Source organism: Lutra lutra, chromosome X (assembly GCF_902655055.1).
Source record: "Lutra lutra chromosome X, mLutLut1.2, whole genome shotgun sequence".
Classification (NCBI taxonomy): domain Eukaryota; kingdom Metazoa; phylum Chordata; class Mammalia; order Carnivora; family Mustelidae; genus Lutra; species Lutra lutra.
Genome location: NC_062296.1, coordinates 42,393,536 through 42,417,536, shown reverse-complemented (window position 1 = coordinate 42,417,536; position 24,001 = coordinate 42,393,536). Strand labels below are relative to the sequence as shown.

The following is a 24,001-nucleotide window of genomic DNA, read 5'->3' as shown; positions in this document are numbered from 1 at the left end:
TCCTAGAGAGACAGAGTCACTGCATGTCATGAAGGGCCACATGGAAGCAGCACCAAGGAAACAAGTTCCAATAAGTGGTTGAGGATCATAGAGAGAGCTTGAGTTCCAATGGACCATTGTCTTTATTGGGGATTAGGGTGGAGTACAAGCAGAGAAGACATTAGGGGATTTCAATAGTAAGTTTGAATGTCACTAGATCAGTCAGAGGAGAAGAAGGGAAATTCAAGGCAAGAGCCAGCTTTTATCACACTGGTGCCTCTGGTCACCTGGACAAGATGCACACAGCCACTTCATGGGGATGTTGATGCAGCAGAGCAAGAAGAAATTTTAAAATTTACAAAACATAAGTTTTACACTCTCTTCCTTTTTTTAATTTTTATTTTTTTAATTTTTTTATTATTTTTTAATTATATATATTTTTATTTTTATTTATTTTTTTAATCATTTTTTAAATTTATTTTCAGCATAACAGTATTCATTGTTTTTGTACCACACCCAGTGTTCCATGCAATCCGTGCCCTCTCTAATACCCACCACCTGGTTCCCCCAACCTCCCAACCCCCCACCTCTTCAAACCCTTCAGATTGTTTTTCAGAGTCCATAGTCTCTCATTGTTCACCTCCCCTTCCAATTTCCCCCAACTCCCTTCTCCTCACTCCCCATGTCCTCCATGCTATTTGTTATGCTCCACAAATAAGTGAAACCATATGATAATTGACTCTCTCTGCTTCACTTATTTCACTCAGCATAATCTCTTCCAGTCCTGTCCATGTTGCTACAAAAGTTGGGTATTCATCCTTTCTGATGGAGGCATAATACTCCATAGTGTATATGGACCACATCTTCCTTATCCATTCATCCGTTGAAGTGCATCTTGGTTCTTTCCACAGTTTGGCAACCGTGGCCATTGCTGCTATAAACATTGGGGTACAGATGACCCTTCTTTTCACTACATCTGTATCTTTGGGGTAAATACCCAGTGGTGCAATTGTAGGGTCATAGGGAAGCTCTATTTTTAATTTCTTGAGGAATCTCCACACTGTTCTCCAAAGAGGCTGCACCAACTTGCATTCCCAGCAACAGTGTAAGAGGGTTCCCCTTTCTCCACATCCCCTCCAACACATGTTGTTTCCTGTCTTGCTAATTTTGGCCATTCTAACTGATATAAGGTGATATCTCAATGTGGTTTTAATTTGAATCTCCCTGATGGCTAGTGATGATGAACATTTTTTCATGTGTCTGATAGCCATTTGTATGTCTTCATTGGAGAAGTGTCTGTTCATATCTTCTGCCCATTTTTTGATATGATTATCTGTTTTGTGTGTGTTGAGCTTGAGGAGTTCTTTATAGATCCTGGATATCAACCTTTTGTCTGTACTGTCATTTGCAAATATCTTCTCCCATTCTGTGGGTTGCCTCTGTTTTCTTGACTGTTTCCTTTGCTGTGCAGAAGCTTTTGATTTTGATGAAGTCCCAAAAGTTTATTTTGGCTTTTGTTTCCTTTGCCTTTGGAGACATATCTTGAAAGAAGTTGCTGTGGCTGATATCGAAGAGATTACTGCCTATGTTCTCCTCTAGGATTCCTGTCTCACGTTGAGGTCTTTTATCCATTTTGAGTTTATCTTTGTGTAAGGTGTAAGAGAATGGTCGAGTTTCATTCTTCTACATATAGCTGCCCAGTTTTCCCAACACCATTTATTGAAGAGACTGTCTTTTTTCCACTGTATACTTTTTCCTGTTTTGTCGAAGATTAACTGACCATAGAGTTGAGGGTCCATACTGGGCTCTCTACTCTGTTCCACTGGTCTATGTGTCTGTTTTTATGCCAGTACCATGCTGTCTTGGTGACCACAGCTTTGTAGTAAAGCTTGAAATCAGGTAACGTGATGCCCCCAGTTTTATTTTTGTTTTTCAACATTTCCTTAGCGATTCGGGGTCTCTTCTGCTTCCATACAAATTTTAGGATTATTTTCTCCAGCTCTTTGAAAAATACCAGTGGAATTTTGATCAGAATGGCATTAAAAGTATAGATTGCTCTAGGCAGTATAGACATTTTAACAATGTTTATACTTTCGACCCAAGAGCATGGAATGGTCTTCCATCTTTTTGTGTCTTCTTCAATTTCTTTCATGAGTGTTCTGTAGTTTCTCGAGTACAGATCCTTTACCTCTTTGGTTAGATTTATTCCCAGGTATCTTATGGTTCTTGTTGCTATAGTAAATGGAATCGCTTCTCTAATTTCCCTTTCTGTATTTTCATTGTTAGTATATAAGAAAGCCACTGATTTCTGTACATTGACTTTGTATCCTGCCACGTTACTGGATTGCTGTATGAGTTCTAGTAGTTTGGGGGTGGAGTCTTTTGGGTTTTCCATATAAAGAATCATGTCATCTATGAAAAGAGAGAGTTTGACTTCTTCATTGCCAATTTGGATACCTTTTATTTCTCTTTGTTGTCTGATTGCTGTTGCTAGGACTTCTAGTACTATGTTGAACAAGAGTGGTGAGAGTGGGCATCCTTGTCGTGTTCCTGATCTCAATGGGAAGGCTGCAAGCTTTTTCCCATTGAGGATAATATTTGCTGTGGGTTTTTCATAGATAGTTTTGATGAAGTTCAGGAATGTTCCCTCTATCCCTATACTTTGAAGCGTTTTAATCAGGAACGGATGCTGGATTTTGTCCAATGCTTTTTCTGCATCAATTGAGAGGACCATGTGGTTCTTCTCTCTTCTCTTATTGATTTGTTCTATCACATTGATTGATTTGCAAATGTTGAACCATCCTTGTAGCCCAGGAATGAATCCCACCTGGTCATGGTGGATAATCTTTTTAAAGTGCTGTTGGATCCTGTTTGCTAGGATCTTGTTGAGAATCTTAGCATCTATATTCATCAGTGATATTGGTCTGAAATTCTCCTTTCTGGTAGGGTCTTTGCCTGGTTTGGGTATCAGGGTAAAATGCTGGCTTCATAGAAAGAGTCTGGAAGTTTTCCTTCTGCTTCAATTTTTTGAAACAGCTTCAGGACAATAGGTGTTATTTCTTCTTTGAAAGTTTGGTAGAATTCCCCAGGGAATCCATCAGGTCCTGGGCTCTTGTTTTTTTGGGAGGTTTTTGATCACTGCTTCAATCTCGTTACTAGATATTGGTCTATTTAGGTTGTCAATTTCTTCCTGGTTCAATGTTGTGAGTTTATAGTTTTCCAGGAATGCATCCATTTCATCTAGGTTGCTTAGCTTATTGGCATATAACTGTTGATAATAACTTCTGATGATTGTTTCTACTTCCTGGTGTTAGTTGTGATCTCTCCCTCTTCATTCATAATTTTATTAATTTGGGCTTTCTCTCTTTTCTTTTGGATTAGTGTGGCCAATGGTTTATTGATCTTATTGATTCTTTCAAAAAACCAGCTTCTAGTTTCCTAGATACGTTCTACTGTATCTCTGGTTTCTACCTCATTGATCTCAGCTCTAATCTTGATTATTTCCCTTCTTACGTGTGGAGTTGGTTTGATTTGTTGTTGATTCTCCAGTTCTTTAAGGTGTAGAGACAGCTGGTGCTTCTCAAGAAGAGACCACATCCTGGGTCACAAATCAGGACTCAACAGATACCAAAAGACTGAGATTATTCCCTGCATATTCTCAGATCACAGTGCTTTGAAACTGGAACTCAATGACAAGGAAAAGTTCAGAAGGAACTCAAACACCTGGAAGCTAAAGACCACCTTGCTTAAGAATGCTTGGATCTACCCGGAGTTCAAAGAAGAAGTTAAACAATTCATGGAAACCAATGAGAATGAAGACACTTCGGTCCAAAACCTATGGGATACAGCAAAGGCGGTCCTAAGGGGGAAATACATAGCCATCCAAGCCTCCCTCAAAAAAAATTGAAAAATCCAGAACACACCAGCTGTCTCTACACCTTTCCACTCTCTTCTAATTATTGGAATACTTCCAGATAAATTTGTGTTAGTTCTTCTTTAAATATTTGGTATAATTCACCAATAAAGCCATCTGCTCTTGGACTTTTCTGTTAGTGGGTTTTTGATTATTGATTCCATCTCTTTATTCTGTCTCATCAGGTTTTGTGTTTCTTGAAACAATGTGGGTACTTTGTGTGTTTCTAGGGTGTTGTCTAGTGCATCTAGATAATCTAATTTGTTGGTGTACAATTTTTCATATTATTCTTTGACAATCCTTTATATTTCTGTAATGTCATTACTAATGTCCCACTTTAATTTCTGATTTGAGTATTTGAGTCTATTCTTTCTTTTTCTTTCTGGGGAAGTCTAGCTAATGTTTGTCAATTTTGTTAATCTTTTCCAACAAATCAGCCTTTGATTTCATTTGAACTCTCCATTGTTTTTTCTATTTTCTGTTTCTTTTATCTCTTTTCTAATCTTTATTATTTCTTTTTTTCTCTTAGCTTTTGGTTTGATTTCCTCTTCCTTTTCTTTTAGCAACTTTGGGTGTAAAATTAGATCTTTGATTTGAGATTTCTTTCTCAATGTAGGCATATACATATATAATTTTCCCTCTCAAAACTATTTTTTCCCTATCCCATAAATTTTGGTATGTAACATTTTCATTTTTATTCCTCTCAAGGTATTTTCTAATTTTCCATGTGATTTCATCTTTGACCCATTTTGTTTTAGAGTGTCTTATGTAATTTCCATATATTTGTGGTATTTCCACTTTAAATTGTGTTAATACTTTCAAGTTCCATTCCACTGTGGTCAGAGAATATACATTCTATATCAGTCTTTTGACATTTATGACTCTTCTTTTGGCTTAACTTATATTTATCCTGGAGAATACACCATGTGTACTTGAGAAGAATGTCCTGCTTTTTTCAGGGAATTATTTTATACATATAGTTATTTCTAGCTTATACTGTTGTTTTACTCTTTTATTTCCATATTGACTTTCTGTCTAGTTTCTCTATCTATTATAGAAACTGGGATGTGTTAAAGTCTGCAACTATTATTGTAGAACTCTCTATCTCTACTTTCCATTTGGTTAGTTTTTGCTTCATGTATTCTAAGGCTCTGTTGTTAGCTGCAAATGTGTTTATATTTGTTACAATCTTATTGATGGATTGAAACTTTTATCAATATATAATGTCTTCATTATTCTGGTAGCAATATTTGACAAAGCTTATATTGTCTGATATTAGTGTAGTCACCTCCACCTTCATTTGGTAGCTATTTTCATGAAGCATTTTTTTTTCCATTCTTTCATTTTCCACATAATTGTACCTTTGTATCTAAAGTGAGTGTCTTGATAGACTTCCAGAGAAGATTGCAGATGAGGACTCTAAGCTCACTTTGGATACATCCAGATAACACTCATATCAGTGTAAAGAACCCAGAAAATGACCTCAATAGTGAATAGAGTAGAACAAACTCTACACAGCTAAATATAGAGAAAAGCTACATCAAAAAAGGTTGGAAGGGTGGAGACACATTTGGCAGCTAAACAGAACCACCAGACTCTTCAATAGAGGGAGGGACATTGTTGGTGTGTAGAGGGGAGGGAGAAAGTCTCTCACACTGAGGATCTCACAAGGGAAGAATGAATCCCCATAAACATTTGACTTTGAAAACCAAAGGGGCTGAATTTCACAAGTTCTTACAACCAGAGAGACAAAATTATGGAACTTTAAAAATCTGTGCATTCAGCTCTGGCAGAACCAGGAGGGAGGGAAGAAACTGAGTCACTGCTCTTAAAGAGATAACACTACAAACAGCCCTGTGGAGATTGAGCATACAACCAGCAGTTTGAAAATCACATTGCATATATGAAAGGGAAATTTGTTGACTAATCTAAGAGCACGTGCTAGAGGTGCAGGGATTATTGGGAGATGTCTCCAGGAGCAAAGTAGCTGACCTGGGACATTTTTCTCCCCTACCCACCAGCCTAAGCCCACCTCCTGGTGTCAACACTGGCTACCTAACTTGCTAACAGTGCACTCTGCCAATGTGTTCCTCTGCGGGCACATCGCCTCCAGCTAGGCCTCTGCTCCTGATGCCCTCCTACAGTGGACCCACCCAAATCTTGGTAACATTGTTGCCCCATCACCGCATTCCCCTACTGACACACCACATCTAGCCAGAGCTGGATTCCAAGTCTCCTCCCACAGAAGACTAATATAAGCCTTGGTAATAGAGTGTGTTCCATTCTCCCCACCCCTACATGCTTTCCCAGATCTGCCCTCACCAGTTAGACCTGGGTTTCAGGTCTTCTTTCAAAGCAGATCAGTGCAAATCTTGCTAAAACCATGTATTCTGTGCACTTCTGCAGATCCACCCCCTACAATGGCCAGAGCCTATCCAAACCAGTGCCATAGGCCTGGCAGTGTGCAAGCAGCCCTGAGAGAAGCCAGCATCACTGCAAAGTGACTCCTGCCCCAGGGAGCAGGGAAGATAGCTAAACATACCAGTCAAACTGCAGCCCCAGAAGTGGGCTGGGGGCAATGAGAGGGTCTGAATGTAGGCACTACCTGCAATAAAAACTTCTCAGGGGACAAACAGGGAAAATACCCCATAGGCTAGTGCTATTGCATACCTGGAAAATGCCTGGTGTGACCTACCTCAAGCCCAAGATGGCCCCAGATTGGCCTTAAGAGCCCAAGAAACAACCGTTATCCACAACAGACAATGAGAGACATTGCAGACAACTGGACTAAGGGAAAAGTAGCTAAACCACAAGAGCAGGGTGTATACAAAACACATAGGAGACAACCCTAAAATACCAGGTTCTGGTGAACAGGGAACATTGTACTACAGAGCAGTACAGGACATATTCTTCATAAGACCACAGTTTTTAAGAACAGGAGACATAGCTGACTTTCATAAAACACAGAAAAAGACTCAGAAAGGTAAACAAAATAGGGAGACAGAGGAAATTATCCAGAATGAAAGAACAGGACAAGATCACAGCAAGAGACTTAAATGAATCAGAGGTAAGTAATGCCTGATACAGAATTCAAAGCATTTACCATAAAGATACTGGACTTGAGAAAACAGTGGAGGACCTTGGGAGCCCTTTACAAAGAGATAGAAAACATTTAAAAAATCATTAATGAGAGATAAAGAATTAAATAAATGAAACTATAACTATAATACCTGGAATAAATAGCAGAATAAAAGAAGCAGAGGGATGGACCAGCAACCTGGAGGACAGATTAATGGAAAGCAATCAAACTGAGCAGGTGAGAGAAAAAAAATACAAAATGAGAATTGACTTAGGGAATTCAGTGACACCATCGAGCATAATAAAATTCATGTTATAGGGATCCCAGAAGGGAAATGAGAGAAAATGGGGCAGAAAGTTTATTTGAAGAATTGGTACCTGAAAACTTCTAAAATCTACAGAAAGAAACAGACATCCAGATGCAGAAAGCACAGTGATACCCCAATAAAATCAACCCAAGGATGTCCACACCAAGACACATAATAATTAAAACAGCAAAAAGTTGTGATAAAGAGAGAATTTTAAAAGCAGGAGGTGAGAACAGTTACTGCAGGGGAAACCCCATAAGGCTATAAGCTGATTTTTCAGTAGGAAGTTTGCAGGCCAGAAGGAACTTGCATGATATATTTAAGGTGCTGGAAGGAAAAGAAAAAGCTGAACCAAGAATACTCTATCCATCAAGGCTATCATTCAGAATAGAAGGAGAAATAAAGAGTTTTCCAGATGAACAAAAGTTAAAGGAATTTATGACCACTAAATCACCCCTGCAAGAAATATTATAGGAGACTCATTGAGTGGAGTGGAAAGACCATAAGTAAGATTAAGAAAAGTAGGAGGAAACAAGAAAGCAATAAAAGTGAATATACCTATAAAAGTTAGTCAAGGTACTCACAAAATAAACAATGTAAATTATGACACCATATAACTAAAATGTGTGTGTGGGGGGAGAAATAAAGAATGGTTTTAAAATTAAGCAACTATCAACTTAATATAGACTGCTATATCCAGGAGATGTTATATATAAACTGAATGATAACCACAAATCAAAAACCTATAACAGATATTCAAGAAATAAAGAAAAAGGAATCTGAATATATCACTAAAGAAAGCTGAGAAACCATGAGAGATCAAGAGAAGAAAGGAGGCGCGAGCCTCCTAACAGCCTGCAGTGGGCGACGGCACTCAGCCGCCTGGACCCCGGCTCCCGCCACCCGCGGCATGAACCTCAGCAGCACGAGCAGCGCGGCCGGCCGAGAGAGGGCCCAGGGCCATGCTCTGGGGCTGTGAGCTAAACCAGGAGAAGCGGACTTGCACGGTCAAAGCCCAGAAGGAGGGGAAGCAGGACTGTAAGCTGCTGCTCAGTACGATATGCTTGGGGGAGAAAGCCAAAGAAGAGATGAACCTCGTGGAAATCCTGCCGCCAGCCTGCCAGGAAGACAAGAAGACCAAGCCCATCACCATTGCCTCGCTTCAGGCCTCCGTGCTACCCATGGTCGTCCTCATGGGATTGGAGCTTTCTCCTCCAGTCACTTTCCAGCTGCGGGCTGGCTCTGGGCCTGTGTTCCTCAGTGGCCAGGAACGTTACAACCTACCCTGGGAAGAAGAGGAGGAGGAGGAGGAAGAGGAAGGTGACAGTGAGGAGGTTGATGACGACGACGATGATGATGATGCAGATGTGTCCCTAGAGGAGGACACCCCTGTTAAACAAGTCAAGAGGCCGGCGTCCCAGAAGCAGACAAGCGTTGCCAAGATCCAGTCGTAAAGACAAGAGTCCTGTGAAAAAGGCCAAACCCACATTCAAACCTAAAAAACCTGGATCCAAGAAATGAGGGGCCAGGAGGGTCCTGGCTGCAGTGACCGAGGGAGAGCCAGCTAGAGCACCATGCAGGCTGGCCCTCCTTCCTCAGCACGTTCTGCAGGTTCCCCCCGCACCACCACCAGCCTCTCTCCATCTGAGTCTGCATGGGATGGAGCTATTAGGGGCAACACAAGAGACCCTCAGCCCAACGCAAGTTTCAGCAGGACCCGGAGGGAAACTCCAACCTCAGGGCCACAATAAAGTTTGCTTTGCCAGGAAAAAAAAAAAAAAAGAAGAAGAAAGGAAAAGAGAACTACTAAAACAACTATAAGACAAGTTACAAAATGGCAGTAACTACATACCTATCAATAATTAGTTAGAATGTAGATGGAGTAAATGCTTCAATCAAAAGACATATGGTGATGGAATGGAAAAAAGAAAGAAAAAAAAAGACCCATCTGTATTCTGACAATAAGAGACACATTTCAGACTTAAAGACACATGCAGACTGAAAATGAGGAAATGGAATAGCATTTATCATGTAAATGGATGTGAAAAGAAATCCAGGGTAGCAATAATTAATATCAGAGAAAGTAGACTTTAAAACAAAGCCTGTGAGTGTGAACAAAGAAGGACACTATATAATCTTAAAGAGAATAATCCAATAGGAATATATAACAATTGTAAATACTTAATGCACCCAACATGCAAACACCCATATACAGAGAACACTTAACACAAAAATAAAGGAACTAATCAACAGTAATACAATAGTAGTAGGGGACTTTACCACCTCCCTTATCTCAAGACAGATCATCCAAACAAAATAAGGGAACAGTGACTTTGAATCTCACTTTGGACCAGATGGATCTAACAGTTCTATTCAGAATATTCCTTTCTGAAAGAGTAGGATACGCATTTGTTTTACTTGAAAAGTGCACATGGAACATTGTCCAGAATAGGTCAGATATTAGGTCACAGATCAAGTCTCAACAAATTGAAAAAGATCAAAGTCATGCCATGCATCATTTCAGACTACAATGCTGTGAAACTAAAAATCAGTTACAACAAAACAAAAACAAAATCTGGAAAGAGCACAAACACAGGGAGGTTAAATAACACACTACTAAACAATGAATGGATCACTAAGAAACCAAAGAAGAAATAAAAAAAAAAAAGTACTTGGAGACAAGTGAAAATGAAAATACAATGATCCAAAATCTTTGGGATGCAGCAAAAGCAATTCTAAGTGTGAAGTTTATAGCTAGACAAGCCTACCTCAAGACTCAAGAAAAATCTCAACACTTTACACCTAAAGAAGCTAGAAAAAGAATAAACTAAATACAGAATCAGCAGAAGGAAGAAAATAATAAAGATTAGGGCAGAAATAAACAAAATGGAAACTAAAAAAATAAGAATAAAAATATAACAGATCAGTGGAAGCAGGTTCTTTGCAAAAATCAACAAAATTGATAAACCTCTAGCCAGACTCATCAACAAAGAAGGAGAGAGGGAGGGAGAGAGGGAGAGAGGGAGAGAGAGAGAAGACTCAAAGAAAATCACTAATCAAAGAGAAATAACAACTGACACCAGAGAAATACAAAGGGTTATGAGAATATTATGAAAAATTCTATGCCAACAAATTGGACAACCTAGAATGATATAAAGCATTTGTTCTTTTTTTTTCATTAGTCTCCAGTAGTTCTTTTTCAGGTATCATTTTTTGGATACCTTTTTTTCTTTTCTTTTTATTTATATATATATGTCTTTTTTTTTGTTTTTTGTTTCCTTTCATTGTTTTTGATTATATATAATATGTAATGTATAATTTGTTATATATTTTGATAAATTATCATATAATATAATATTTTATACACACACACGCACATTTTTCTTTCTTATTTTCTTTCTATTTTGGGCTATAATTTATTTTAAAAAGCAGACCAAAACATCCCCAGGATCTATTTTTTTGTTTTGTTCTGTTTGTTTTTCTTATTTTGTTTCATTACTGGATTTTTTTTTCTGTTTTTTCCCCTGTTGTTGTTATTGTTATTTTTTTCTCTTTCTTTCTTCTATTATTTTCTAGACAAATTCTAAGATGGAGAAATTCATCCCAGAAGAAAGAACAAGAGGTAGTATTCACTGCCAGAGGTTTAATCAATACAGATATAAGTAAGTGAACTAGAATTTAAAACAGCAATTATAAGATGCTAGCTTGGCTTGAAAAAAAGCATAGAAGACACTAGAGAATCCCTTACTATACTGATAAAAACTAAAATCTAGTCACGCTGAAATTTAAAAAAATGTATTACCAAGATACAGTCTCAAATGAAGGCTATAAAAATGAGGATGAACTAGGCAAAAGAGTGAGTCAGTGATATAGGAGATAAAATGATGGAAAATAAGGAAGCTGAAAAAAAGACAGAAAGCTATTGGATCACAAAGGGAAAATTAGAGAACTCAGTAATTCCATAAAGCAAAATTATACCTGATAATAGGGATACCAGAAGATGAGTGGGAGAGAGGGCAGAAGGTTTAGTTGAATAAGTTATACCTGTGAACTTCCCTAATCTGAGGAAGGAAATAGGCATTAAAGCCTAGGGGGGCACAAGGAGCCCCCCCAAATCAATAAAAATATGTCAGCACCTCAACATATAACACTTAAGCTTGCAAATTTCAAAGATAAAAGAGAAAATCCTGAAAGTAGCTCAGGAAAAGAGGACTTTAACCTACAAGGGTAGAAACATAAGGCTTGCAACAGACCTGTGCACAGAGAAGTGGCAGGCCTGAAAGGACTAGCATAATATATTAAATGTGCTAAATGGGAAAATATGCAACCAAGAATACTGTATCCAGAAACACTGTCATTCAGAATAGAAGGAGAGTTAAAGAGTTTCCAGGACAAACAAAAACTAAAGAAATTCATGAGCACTAAGTGAGTATTGCAAGAAATATTAAAGGGGATCCTTTGAGCACAGAGAGAGCCCAAAAGTAACAGACCAGAAAGGAAAAGGGACAGTATACAAAAGCAACAAATTTACAGATAATAAATGTCACTAAATTAATATTTTTCAATAATCACTCTGAATGGAAATGTACTATATACTCCAATCAAAACACAGGGTATCAGAATGGATTTAAAAAAAGACCCATTGATATACTGCTTATAAGAGACTCATTAGAGACACAAAGACACCTGCAGATTGAAAGTGAGATGGTGAATAGCTATTTATCATTCTAATGGACATCAAAAGAAAGCCAGAGTACCTATCCTTATACCAGACAAACTACATTTTAAACCAAAGACTATAATAAGAGATGAAGAAGGGCACTATATCATAATAAAAGGGTCTATTCAACAAGAAGATCTAACAATTGTAATATTTATGTCCATAACTTGGGAGCAGCCCATATATGAACCAATTAATAACAAAGTTTAAGAAACTCATTGATAATAACATAATGATAGTAGAGGAACTTAACAACCAACTCACAGCAATGGACAGATCATCAAAGCAGAAAATCAACAAAGGAACAATCCTTCTGAATGACATTCTGGACTGGAAGTACTTCACAAATATATTCAGAACATTTCATCCTAAAGGGGCAGAATACAGATTCTTCTCAAGTGCACATGGAACATTCTCCAGAACAGATCACATACTGGGTCAAAAATCAGGTCTCACCATGTACAAAAAGACTGAAATTACACCATAGATATATTCAGACCACCGTGCTTTAAAACTTGAAGTCAGCCACAAGAAAAAATGTGGAAGGACCACAAAACGTGGTGATTAAAGAGCTCCCTACTGAAGAATGAATGGTTCAACCAGGAAATTAAAGATGAAATGAAAAATACATAGAAGCAAATGAAAATGAAAATATGAAAGTTCAGAACCTTTGAGGTGTAGCAAGAGTCGTCCTAAGAGGGAAGTATACAGCAATACAGGTCTTCCTCAAGAAACAAAAAGTCTCAAAGACACAAACTAACCTTGCACCTAAAGGAATTGGAAAAAGAACAGCAAATAAAATCCTAAATCCAGCAAGAGAAGAGAAATAATAAAGATTAGAGCAGAAATCAATGATAAACAAGTTTTTAAAAGTAGAAAGATAAACAAAACTAGGAACAAGTTCTTTGAAAGAATTAACAAAATTGATAAACCCCTTATAAACCCAACTACAAGAGAATATTATGAGCAATTACATGCCAACAAATTTGGCAATCTGGAAGAAATGGATGCATTCCTAGAAACATATAACCTACCAAAACTGTAACATGAAGAAATAGAAAACTTGAACAGACCCATACCCACCAAAGAAATTGAACCAGTAATCAAAAATCTCCCCAAAACAAGAGTCCAGAGCTGGATGGCCACCTAGCAGAATTCTACCAAACATTTAAGAACTAATACCTCTTCTCCTGAAACTGTTCCAAAAAATAGAAATGAAAGTAAAACTTCCAAACCCATTCTATGAAGCCAGTATTACCTTAATACCAAAACCAGACAAAAACCCCACTAGGAAAGAGAATTACAGACCAATATCCCAGGTGAACATGGATGCAGAAATTCTTACAAAGATACTAGCTAATGGGATCCAACAGTACATTAAAAGGATTATTCACTACGACCAAGTGAGATTTATTCCTGGGCTGCGAGGATGGTTCAACATCTACAAATCCATGTAATATAGCCCATAAATAGAAGAAAGATCAAGAGCCATATGATCTTCTCAATAGATGCAGAAAAAGCATTTGACAAAATACAACATCCTTTCTTAATAAAAACTCTCCACCATGTAGGGATAGATGGAACATACCTCACTGTCATAAAAGCCATACATGAAAAACCCATAGCAAATATCATCCTTAATGGGGAAAAATTAGAGCTTTTCCCCTAAGGACAGGAATGTGAAAGGGATGTCCACTCTCACCACTGTTGTTTAGCATAGCACTGGAATTCCTAGCCTCAGCAATAAGACAACAAAAAGAAATAAAAGACAACCAAATTGGCCAAGAAGAAGTCACACTTTCACTCTTCATGGAAGACCTGATACTATATATAGATAACCCTAAAGACTCCATCAAAAAAAATTGCCAGAGCTTATACAAGAATTCAACAAAGTTGCAGGATATAAAATCAATGCCTAGAAGTCAGTTGCATTCTATACACTAATGATAAGATAGAAGAAGGAGAAATCAAGGAATCAATCCCATTTAAAACTGAACCAAAAACCATAAGATACTAAATAATAAACCTAACCAAAGATGTAAATGATCTATATTCTGAAAACTATAGAACACTCATGAAAGAAATTGAGGAAGACACAAAGAAATAGAAAAAAAAAGTTTCATGCTCATGGATTGGAAGAAAAAATATTGTTAAAATATCTATGGACCCCTCTTACACTGTTGGTGGGAATGCAAGTTGGTGCAGCCACTTTGGAAAACAGTGTGGAGATTACTCAATAGATTAAAAATAAAGCTATCCTATGACCCTGCAATTGCACTACTGGGTATTTACCCCAAAGATGCAGATGTAGTGAAAAGAAGGGCCATCTGTACCCCAATGTTCATAGCAGCAATGACCACAGTTGCCAAACTGTGGAAAGAGCCAAGATGCCCTTTGACAGATGAATGGATGAAGAAAATACAGTCCATATATACAATGGAGTATTATGCCTCCATCAGAAAGGATGAATACCCAACTTTTGTATCAGTATGGATGGGACTGGAGGAGATTATGCTGAGTGAAATAAGTCAAGCAGACAGAGTCAATTATCATATGGTTTCACTTACTTGTGGAGCATAAGGAATGACACAGATGACATTGGGAGAAGGAGAGGAGAAGTGAGTTGGGGGAAATCAGAGGGAGAGATGAAGCATGAGAGACTGGGGGCTCTGAGAAATAAACTGAGGGTTTAAGAGGGGAGGGGAGTGGGGGATTGGGTGAGCCTGGTAGTGGGTATTAAGGAGGGCACCTATTGTGTGGAGCACAGGGTATGGTGTATAAACAATGAATCTTGGAACACTGAAAAAATATATATAATTTTTAAAAATGTCTGTACTACCCAAAGCAATCTACACATTCAATATAATTCCTACCAAAATACCATAAGCATTATTCAGAGCTGTAACAAACAATTCTAAAATTTGTATAAAACCATAAAAGACCCCAAATAGCCAAAGGAATGTTTAAAAAGAAAACCAAACCAGGAGGCATCACAGTTCCGGACTTAAGCTGCATTACAAGCTGTATTGCAAATTTGTAATAATCAAAACAGTATGCTACTGGCACAAAAACAGACACATAGATCACAGGAACAGAATAGAGATTCCAGAAATGGACCCTCAACTCTTTGCTTAACTCATGCTTGAAAAAGCAGGAAAGAAGATCCCATGGAAAAGAGACAGTTTCTTCAACAAATGGTATTGGGGAAACAACAACCATACGCAGAAGAATGAAACCAGACCACCTTTACACCATACACAGAAATAATTCAAAATGCATGAAAGACCTAAATGTGAGACAGGAATCCATCTAAATCCTAGAGGAGAACACAGGCAGCAACCTCTGATGTTGGCTGCAGCAACTTCATGCTAGACAAGTCTAGCAAAGCAAGAGACAAGAGAAACAAAAGCAACAATGAACTATTGAGACTTCATCAAGATAAAAAGCTTTTGCACAGCATAAGAAACAATCAACAAAACTAAAAGGCAACCTACAGAATAGGAGAAGATATTTATGAATGTCTTATCAGATAAAGGGCTACTATCCAAAATCTATACAGAACTTATCAAACTCAACACACGAAAAACAAACAATCCATTTAAGAAATAGAAGATATGAACAGACATTTCTCCAAAGAAGACATCCAGATGGCCAACAGACACATGAAAAAATGCTCCATTTGCAAATATCTTCTCCATTCCGTGGGTTGCCTCTTTGTTTTTTTAACTGTTTCCTTTGCTGTGCAGAAGCTTTTGATCTTGAGGAAGTCCCAAAAGTTCATCTTCGCTTTTGTTTCCTTTGCCTTTGGAGACATATCTTGAAAGAAGTTGCTGTGGCTGATATCGAAGAGATTACTGCCTATGTTCTCCTCTAGGATTCTGATGGATTCCTGTCTCACGTTGAGGTCTTTTATCCATTTTGAGTTTATCTTTATGTACGGTGTAAGAGAATGGTCGAGTTTCATTCTTCTACATATAGCTGTCCAGTTTTCCCAACACCATTTATTGAAGAGACTGTCTTTTTTCCACTGTATACTTTTTCCTGTTTTGTCGAAGATTAACTGACCATAGAGTTGAGGGTCCATACTGGGCTCTCTACTCTGTTCCACTGGTCTATGTGTCTGTTTTTATGCCAGTACCATGCTGTCTTGGTGATCACGGCTTGGTAGTAAAGCTTGAAATCAGGTAACATGATGCCCCCAGTTTTATTTTTGTTTTTCAACATTTCCTTGGTGATTCGGGGTCTCTTCTGATTCCATACAAATTTTAGGATTATTTTCTCCAGCTCTTTGAAAAATACTGGTGGAATTTTGATTGGAATTTTGATTGGAATTAAAAGTATAGATTGCTCTAGGCAGTATAGACATTTTAACAATGTTTATTCTTCCGATCCAAGAGCATGGAATGGTCTTCCATCTTTTTGTGTCTTCTTCAGTTTCTTTCATGAGTGTTCTGTAGTTCCTCGAGTACAGTTCCTTTGCCTATTTGGTTAGGTTTATTCCCAGGTATCTTATGGTTCTTGGTGCTATAGTAAATGGAATCGCTTCTCTAATTTCCCTTTCTGTATTTTCATTGTTAGTGTATAAGAAAGCCACTGATTTCTGTACATTGACTTTGTATCCTGCCACGTTACTGAATTGCTGTATGAGTTCTAGTAGTTTGGGGGTGGAGTCTTTTGGGTTTTCCATATAAAGAATCATGTCATCTATGAAAAGAGAGAGTTTGACTTCTTCATTGCCAATTTGGATACCTTTTATTTCTCTTTGTTGTCTGATTGCTGTTGCTAGGACTTCTAATACTATGTTGAACAAGAGTGGTGAGAGTGGGCATCCTTGTTGTGTTCCTGATCTCAACGGGAAGGCTGCAAGCTTTTTCCCATTGAGGATAATATTTGCTGTGGGTTTTTCATAGATAGTTTTGATGAAGTTCAGGAATGTTCCCTCTATCCCTATACTTTGAAGCGTTTTAATCAGGAACGGATGCTGGATTTTGTCCAATGCTTTTTCTGCATCAATTGAGAGGACCATGTGGTTCTTCTCTCTTCTCTTATTGATTTGTTCTTTCACATTGATTGATTTGCAAATGTTGAACCATCCTTGTAGCCCAGGAATGAATCCCACCTGGTCATGGTGGATAATCTTTTTAAAGTGCTGTTGGATCCTGTTTGCTAGGATCTTGTTGAGAATCTTAGCATCTATATTCATCAGTGATATTGGTCTGAAATTCTCCTTTCTGGTAGGGTCTTTGCCTGGTTTGGGTATCAGGGTAATGCTGGCTTCATAGAAAGAGTCTGGAAGTTTTCCTTCTGCTTCAATTTTTTGAAACAGCTTCAGGACAATAGGTGTTATTTCTTCTTTGGAAGTTTGGTAGAATTCCCCAGGGAATCCATCAGGTCCTGGGCTCTTGTTTTTATCTATAAAGAACTCCTGAAATTCAACACACACAAAACAGACAATCATATCAAAAAATAGGCAGAAGATATGAACAGACACTTCTCCAATGAAGACATACCAATAGCTATCAGACACATGAAAAAATGTTCATCATCACTGGCCATCAGGGAGATTCAAATTAAAACCACATTGAGATACCACCTTACACCAGTTAGAATGGCCAAAATTAGCAAGACAGGAAACAACATGTGTTGGAGTGGATGTGGAGAAAGGGGAACCCTCTTACACTGTTGGTGGGAATGCAAGTTGGTGCAGCCACTTTGGAAAACAGTGTGGAGATTCCTCAAGAAATTAGAAATAGAGCTTGCCTATTACCCCGCAATTGCACTACTGGGTATTTACCCCAAAGATACAGATGTAGTAAAAAGAAGGGCCATCTGTACCCCAATGTTTATAGCAACAATGGCCACGGTCGCCAGTCTGTGGAAAGAACCAAGATGCCCTTCAATGGACAAATGGATAAGGACGATGTGGTCCATATACACTATGGAGTATTATGCCTCCATCAGAAAGGATGAATACCCAACTTTTGTAGCAACATGGACGGGACTGGAAGAGATTATGCTGAGTGAAATAAGTCAAGCAGAGAGAGTCAATTATCATATGGTTTCACTTATTTGTGGAGCATAACAAATAGCATGGAGGACATGGGGAAATGGAGAGGAGAAGGGGGTTGAGGGAAATTGGAAGGGGAGGTGAACCATGAGAGACTATGGACTCTGAAAAACAATCTAAGGGTTTTGAAGGGGTGGGGGGTGAGAGGTTGGGGGATCCAGGTGGTGGGTATTTGAGAGGGCACGGATTGCATGGAGCACTGGGTGTGGTGCAAAATAATGAATACTGTTACACTGAAAAATAAAAAAATTTAAAAAATTGCTCCACATCCCTCAACATCAGGGAAATATGAATCAAAACCTCAGTGAGATACCACCTCACACCAGCCAGAGTGGCTATAATTAACAAGTTAGGAAACAACAAATGTTGCCAAGGATGTGGAGAAAGGAAAACCCTCTTTCAGTTTTGGCGGAAGTGCAAACTGGTGCAGCCACTCGGGAAAACAGTATGGAGGTTCCTCAAAAAGTTTAAAATAGAGCTACCCTATGATCCAGGAATTGTGCTACTAGGTATTTATCCAAAGGATGCAAGCATAGTGACTCGAAGGGGCACATGCATCCTAACGTTTGTAGCCACAATGTCCACATAACTAAAATATGGAAGGATCCAAGATGTCCATTTACAGATAAATGGATAAATGAGATATGGTATATATATATATATATATATATATATATATATATATATATACACACAATGGCATATTACTCAGCCATTAAAAAAATTAAAATCCTTTCATTTGCAATAACATGGATGGAACTAGAGTGTATTATGCTAAGTGAAATAAGTCAGTCAGAAAAAGACAAATACCATATGATTTCAGTCATATGTAGAATTTAAGAAACAACAGAGATGAACATATGGGAAAGGAAGGAAAAATAAATTAAGATGAATACAGAGAGGAAGTAAACTCATAAGTGACACTTAACTCTAGGAAACAAACTAGGTTGTTGGAGTGGAGGTGGGTGGGTAGATGGGGCAATTGAGTGATGGCCATTAAGGAAGGCACATAAAGTAATGGGCATTGGATATTGTATGCAACTGATGAATCACTAAATTCTACCCTTGAAACTAATAATACACTATATGTTAACTGAATTGAATTTAAATAAAGATATTTTTATGGCTAAAATTAACAAGTCAGGAAATGACAGATGCTGGTGAGGATGTGGAGAAAGGGGAATCCTCCTACACTATTGGTGGGAATGCAAACTGGTGCAACCAGTCCGGAAAACAGCATGGAGGTTCCTCAAAAAGTTGAAAATAGAGCTACCCTATGACCCAGCAATCACACTACTGGGTATTTACCCTAAGGATACAAACGTAGTGATCTGAAGGGGCAAGTGCACCTCAATGTCTAGAGCAGCAATGTCCGCAATAGCCAAACTATGGAAAGAACCTAGATGTCCATCAATAGATGAATGGATAAAGAAGATGTGGTATATATATACAATGAAATACTATGCAGCCATCAAAAGAAATGAAATCTTGCCATTTGTGATGACGTGAATGGAACTAGAGGATATTATGCTTAGCGAAATAAGTCAATCGGAGAAAGACAACTATCATATAATCTCCCTGATATGAGGAAGTTGAGAGGCAACGTGGAGGGTTTGAGGGGTAGGAAAAGAATAACCCTCTTACACTGTTGGTGGGAATGCAAGTTGGTGCAGCCACTTTGGAGAACAGTGTGGAGATTCCTCAAGAAATTAGAAATAGAGCTTCCCTATGACCCTGCAATGGCACTACTGTGTATTTACCCCAAAGATACAGATGTAGTGAAAAGAAGGGCCATCTGTATCCCAATGTTTATAGCAGCAATGGCCACGGTCGCCAAACTGTGGAAAGAACCAAGATGCCCTTCAATGGACGAATGGATAAGGAAGATGTGGTCTATATATGCTATGGAGTATCATGCCTCTATCAGAAAGGATGAATACCCAACTTTTGTAGCAACATGGACAGGACTGGAAGAGATTATGCTGAGTGAAATAAGTCAAGCAGAGAAAGTCAATTATCCTATGGTTTCACTTATTTGTGGAGCATAACAAATACCATGGAGGACATGGGGAGATGGAGAGGAGAAGGGGGTTGAGGGAAATTGGAAGGGGAGGTGAACCCTGAGAGACTATGGACTCTGAAAAACAACCTGAGGGTCTTGAAGGGGTGGGGGTTGGGAGGTTGGGAGAACAAGGTGGTGGGTATTAGGGAGGGCACATATTGCATGGAGCACTGGGTGTGGTGCAAAAAACAATGAATACTGTTATGCTGAAAATAAATTTAAAAAAAAGAATAAATGAAATAGGATGGGATCAGGAGGGAGACAAACTATAAGAGACTCTTAATCTCACAAAACAAACTGAGAGTTGCCAGGGGAGGGGGTTAGGGAGAGTGTGGTGGGGTTATAACATTGGGGAAGGTATGTGCTATGGTGAGTGTTGTGAAGTGTGTAAACCTGGTGATTCACAGATCTGCTCCCCTGGGGCTAATAATACATTATATGTTAATTAAAAATTAAAAATTAAAAAAATATATTTTTAAAAAGTGGTGGTGTCAGAATTCCAGATTTCATGTTTTACCACAAACCTGTGGTAATCAAAGCAGGATGGTACTGTCATAGAAATAGGCACATAGATTAATGGAACAGAATTGAAAGTCCATAAAATAAACATATAGTTATGTTTTCAATTAATCTTTGTCAAATGAGGCAAGAATATACAATCAGAAAAAGACAGTCTCTTCAACAAATGGTGTTGGAAAGACTGGACAGCTATATGCAAAAGAATGAACTGAAGCATTTTCTTACAGAATATGTAAAAATAAATTCAAAATGGAGGGGAGGGTGTGGGGATTGGGGGAGCCTGGTGGTAGGTATTATGGAGGGCAAATATTGCATGGATCACTGGGTGTGGTGCATAAACAAAAATCTTGGAACACTGAAAAAAATAAAATTAAAAAAAGAGATTAAAAAAAGACCAAAATGGATTAAGTGCCTAAATGTGAGATCTCTAGAGGAGAGCACAAACAGCAATTTCTCTGATATTGGCCATAGCAACATTTTCCCACATGTATCTCCTGTGGCCAAAATAGCAAAAGCAAAAATAAACTATTGGGACTGCATCAAAATTAAAAGCTTCTGCACAGCAAAGGAAACAGTCAACAAAATTCAAAAACCTACTGAATGGGATAAGGTACTTGCAAATGACATATCCAATGAAGACATAGTACCCAAAATATATAAAGAACTTATACAACTCAAAACCAAATAAAAACAAATAATCCAATTAAAAAAGGGCAGAAGACGTGAATAGACATTTCTCCAAAGACATACAGATGACTGTCACATGAAAAGACGCTCAACATCTTTCATCATCAAGGAAATGCAAATCAGAACCACAGTGAGACAGTTCAATGAGACCTGTCAGAATGGCTAAAAAACAAAAACAAAAACAAAACAAAACAAAAACATTAGAAACGACCAGGGTTGCAAGCCTGTAGATACAAAGACCCTTTCATTCAAGGTTTGTGAGAATGCAAACTGGTATAGTCATTGTGGAAAACAGCATGGAGATTCCTCAAAAATTAGATAAAAGTACCTTATGATCCAGTAATTCCACTGTTGGGTATTTATACAAAGAATACAAAAATACTAATTTGATATGTGCACCACTGCTTATTGCAGCATTATTTAAAAATAGCCAAGGTATGGAAGCAACCTGTGTTTATTCAGAGATAAAAGTATAAAGAAGAAATGGTATACATATACAATGAATTATTACTCAGTCATAATAAAGAATGAAATCCTGACATTTGTAACAACATGGATGGACCATGAGAGTACAATGCTAAGCAAGATAAGTCAGAGAAAGACAAATACCATATGATTTCACTCATATGTGGAATTTAAGATACAAAATAAATATCCTAAGAGACACTCCAAAAAATAGACTTTTAATCATAGTAATAAACTGATAGTTACAGGATGTTAGGTTGGTGGGGGGTTAGGTGAAATAGGTGAATGGGATTAAGAGTATGCTCATCCTGATAAGTGCTGACTAATATATAAAATTTTTGAATCACTATATTATACACCTGAAACTAATATAACACTGTATGTTACCTATAATGGAATTAAAATTAAGTGAATCTCTTGTAGGCAGCATATAGTTGGATCATGACTTCATTTTAAAATCCATTTTTCCATTCTCTGCTTTTTGATTGAAGAGTTTAATCCACTTATATTGAAAGTAATTATTTTTGGGGGGGAGCACAATTTTTTTAATACAGTAATACAATTTTGCTACAGAAAATATTCAGCAATTATTCTTCCCCCCCTTTTTTTGTTAACAATATGTAATAGGTATCATTCCTTGTCAACTTATACAGCTGGGACTCATCCTTTTAAAACAAATTCATAGACTACCAGAGGAAACTTCTAATATTGAAAGTAATTATTAAGGATGAATGACTTACTTCTTTTTTTAAAGATTTTATTTATTTATTTTGTCAGAGAGAGATCACAAGTAGGCAGAGAGACAGGCAGAGAGAGAAGGGGAAGCAGGCTCCCCACTGAGCAGAGAGCCCAATGCGGGGCCCGATTCCAGGACCCTGAAACCATGACCTGAGCTGAAGGCAGAGGCTTTAACCCACTGAGCAACCCAGGTGCCCCTGAATGACTTACTTCTATACTTTGCTATTTGTTTTCTATATGTCATGTCTTTTTTTTGTTCTTCACTTCCTCCATTACTGCTTTCTTTTGCACTTGATTTTTTTTTCCTGGTGAAACATTTTGATTCAACTTTCATTTTCTTTTCTATATGTTTTTTAGTTGTTTTCTTATTTGTTAATTTGGGGATTACAACTAATATCCTAAATTTATAAAAACCTATTTTGAATTAATACCTACTTTCAGTAATATATAAAGTTTCTATTCCTATGACTTCAATCCCCCATCTTGTTATAGCTACATAATAATTGTATACATGTGTGCCCTGTCCATTAACATAGTCTTATATTTATTGTTTTATCTATCTGTATTTTAAATCAAAACAAGAATTAAACTAATAGTATGCTAATACTTGCTTTTCATGTTTACCTATGTACTTACCTTTACCCATATTCCTTATTTCTTCTGAAGACATCATGTTACTGTCTAGTGTCCTTTCATTTCATCTTGAAGTACTACTCCCTTTAGCATTTCCTTTAGGGTAAATCTACAGGAAATGTTTGTATCTATCTGGAAATATCTTAATGCCTTTTTTTTAATCTTTGAGATATATATTTGCTATATATATAATTCTTATTTGACAGTTTTTTCTTTCAGCAATTTAAATATGCCATCCAAATGCCTTCTGGATTCCATATTTCTCATGAGAAATTGACCTTTTTAAAAATATTTTATTTATTATTTGACAGGGAGAGACACAGCGAGAGAGGGAACACAAGCAGGGGGGTGGGAAAGAGAGAAGCAGACTTCTGGCTGAGCAGGGAACCTGATGTGGGGCTTGATTCCAGGACCCTGGGATCATGACCTGAGCCAAAGGCAGATGCTTAATGACTGAGCCATCCAGGCACCCCGAAAAATTGACCTTTTCCCACTGAGAATCCCTTATTTGTCATAGGTTGTTACTCTCCTGATACTTACAAGATTCTCCTTGCCTTTAGTTTTTGACAGTTTGATTACAGTATGGCTAGTGTGGCTATCTTTATTTTTCAAACTTGAAATTCATTGAGCTACTTAAATATATAGATTTATTTCATATATCAAAATTTTGAAATTTTTAAACAATTATTTATTTAAATATTATTCCTGCTTCCTTTTCTCTTTTCATCCTATGACTCCCATTATTTATATGTTGGTGTACTTTATGTTTCTCCAGAGGTATCTTAGGCTGTGTTCATTTTTCTCCATTCTTTTTACTTTTCGTTCCTCAAAC

The 24,001-nt window shown here is 37.6% G+C and overlaps 2 protein-coding genes across 11 annotated transcripts in view; both read left to right on the top strand.

Moving 5' to 3' along the window:
- GPRASP2 (G protein-coupled receptor associated sorting protein 2) overlaps positions 1–24,001 on the top strand; it is a 136,995-nt gene that overhangs the window by 87,563 nt on the left and 25,431 nt on the right. The gene's annotated exons all lie outside the window — the stretch shown is intronic.
- On the top strand, positions 8,163–9,185 carry LOC125091645 (nucleoplasmin-2-like). The gene has a single exon (XM_047715375.1). The coding sequence runs from the start codon at positions 8,241–8,243 to the stop codon at positions 8,730–8,732; it is 492 nt and encodes a 163-aa protein (XP_047571331.1). The 5' UTR covers positions 8,163–8,240; the 3' UTR covers positions 8,733–9,185.